We start from the raw sequence: 991 nt of genomic DNA on the forward strand, positions 1-991 counted from the left end.
TCTCCTACTGGGGATGTGCCCGCAACCCAGGTACATGCCCTTGACCGGAATCGAACCCGGGACCCCTCAGTCCGCAGGCTGACCCTCCATCCACTGAGTCAAACCGGTTTCGGAACGGCCTAGCCTAGAGTCTGGATTCCCACAGCAATTATCCCAGAGAGGGGGTGTCCTGCTCGGTCCCATGCAGGCCTTGGGATCCCCTCCCCCCCAGGATGGGCTGGCTCCCTGAGGGGCCCCTCTATTCTCCCTGCGCCAGGCTACGTGCACTTCCGGCTGCAGTACCCCGAGCTCTTTGACAGCCTGTCCCTGGAGGCCGTCCGCTGCACCGTCGAGGCCGGCTACCCCGGCGTCCTCTCCAGTCGGGACAAGTACGGCCGAGTGGTCATGCTCTTCAACATCGAGCACTGGGACTGCGAAGAAATCACCTTCGACGAGGTCAGCGAGTCCCTCACACAGGCTGGGCTGGGCTCCCTCCCCCACCCCTGGCCTCTGTGGGGCTGTCACTCTGCGAGGTGGGGGAAGGGGAGGAGGAGGCAGGCAGCCAAGGCCGCCAGGCCCTGTCCAGCTGGGGGAGAACTAACTCCTAGGGTGGCCAGGGCAGCTGGGAAACCCAGCAGCTTTGCAGGCAGGGCCAGCTGGCCAAGGGTCCCGGTGTCCCTGCCAAGCGGGGTGATAGCTGTGGGCCACGAGCTGGGCCGGAAGCTGAGAGCCACAAAGAACAGGGAGAGCGGGGAGGGGTTCTGGGGAGCACAGGCAGGTTCCAGCCTCGTTAGCAGCCTGAGGTCTTGGCATTGACATGTAGGCGATGCCATGGGTCAAGCTCTTTTTTTTTTTAAAGCTAAATCTTTAATTTTTTTAAATATATTTTATTGATTTTTCACAGAGAAGAAGGGAGAGATAGAGAGTTAGAAACATCGATGAGAGAGAAACATCGATCAGCTGCCTCCTGCACACCTCCTACTGGGGATGTGCCCGCAACCCAGGCACATGC

General features: G+C 60.1%; 1 protein-coding gene across 1 annotated transcript in view; it reads left to right on the forward strand.

Annotated features, from left to right (window-relative positions):
• RLBP1 (retinaldehyde binding protein 1) overlaps positions 1 to 991 on the forward strand; it is a 32,271-nt gene that overhangs the window by 7,060 nt on the left and 24,220 nt on the right. Inside the window, 1 exon segment of the mRNA XM_015559170.1 lies at positions 257 to 435. Within this exon segment, the coding sequence (XP_015414656.1) occupies positions 257 to 435 (179 nt within the window).

Source organism: Myotis davidii, unplaced genomic scaffold (genome assembly GCF_000327345.1).
Source record: "Myotis davidii unplaced genomic scaffold, ASM32734v1 scaffold954, whole genome shotgun sequence".
Lineage (NCBI taxonomy): Eukaryota > Metazoa > Chordata > Mammalia > Chiroptera > Vespertilionidae > Myotis > Myotis davidii.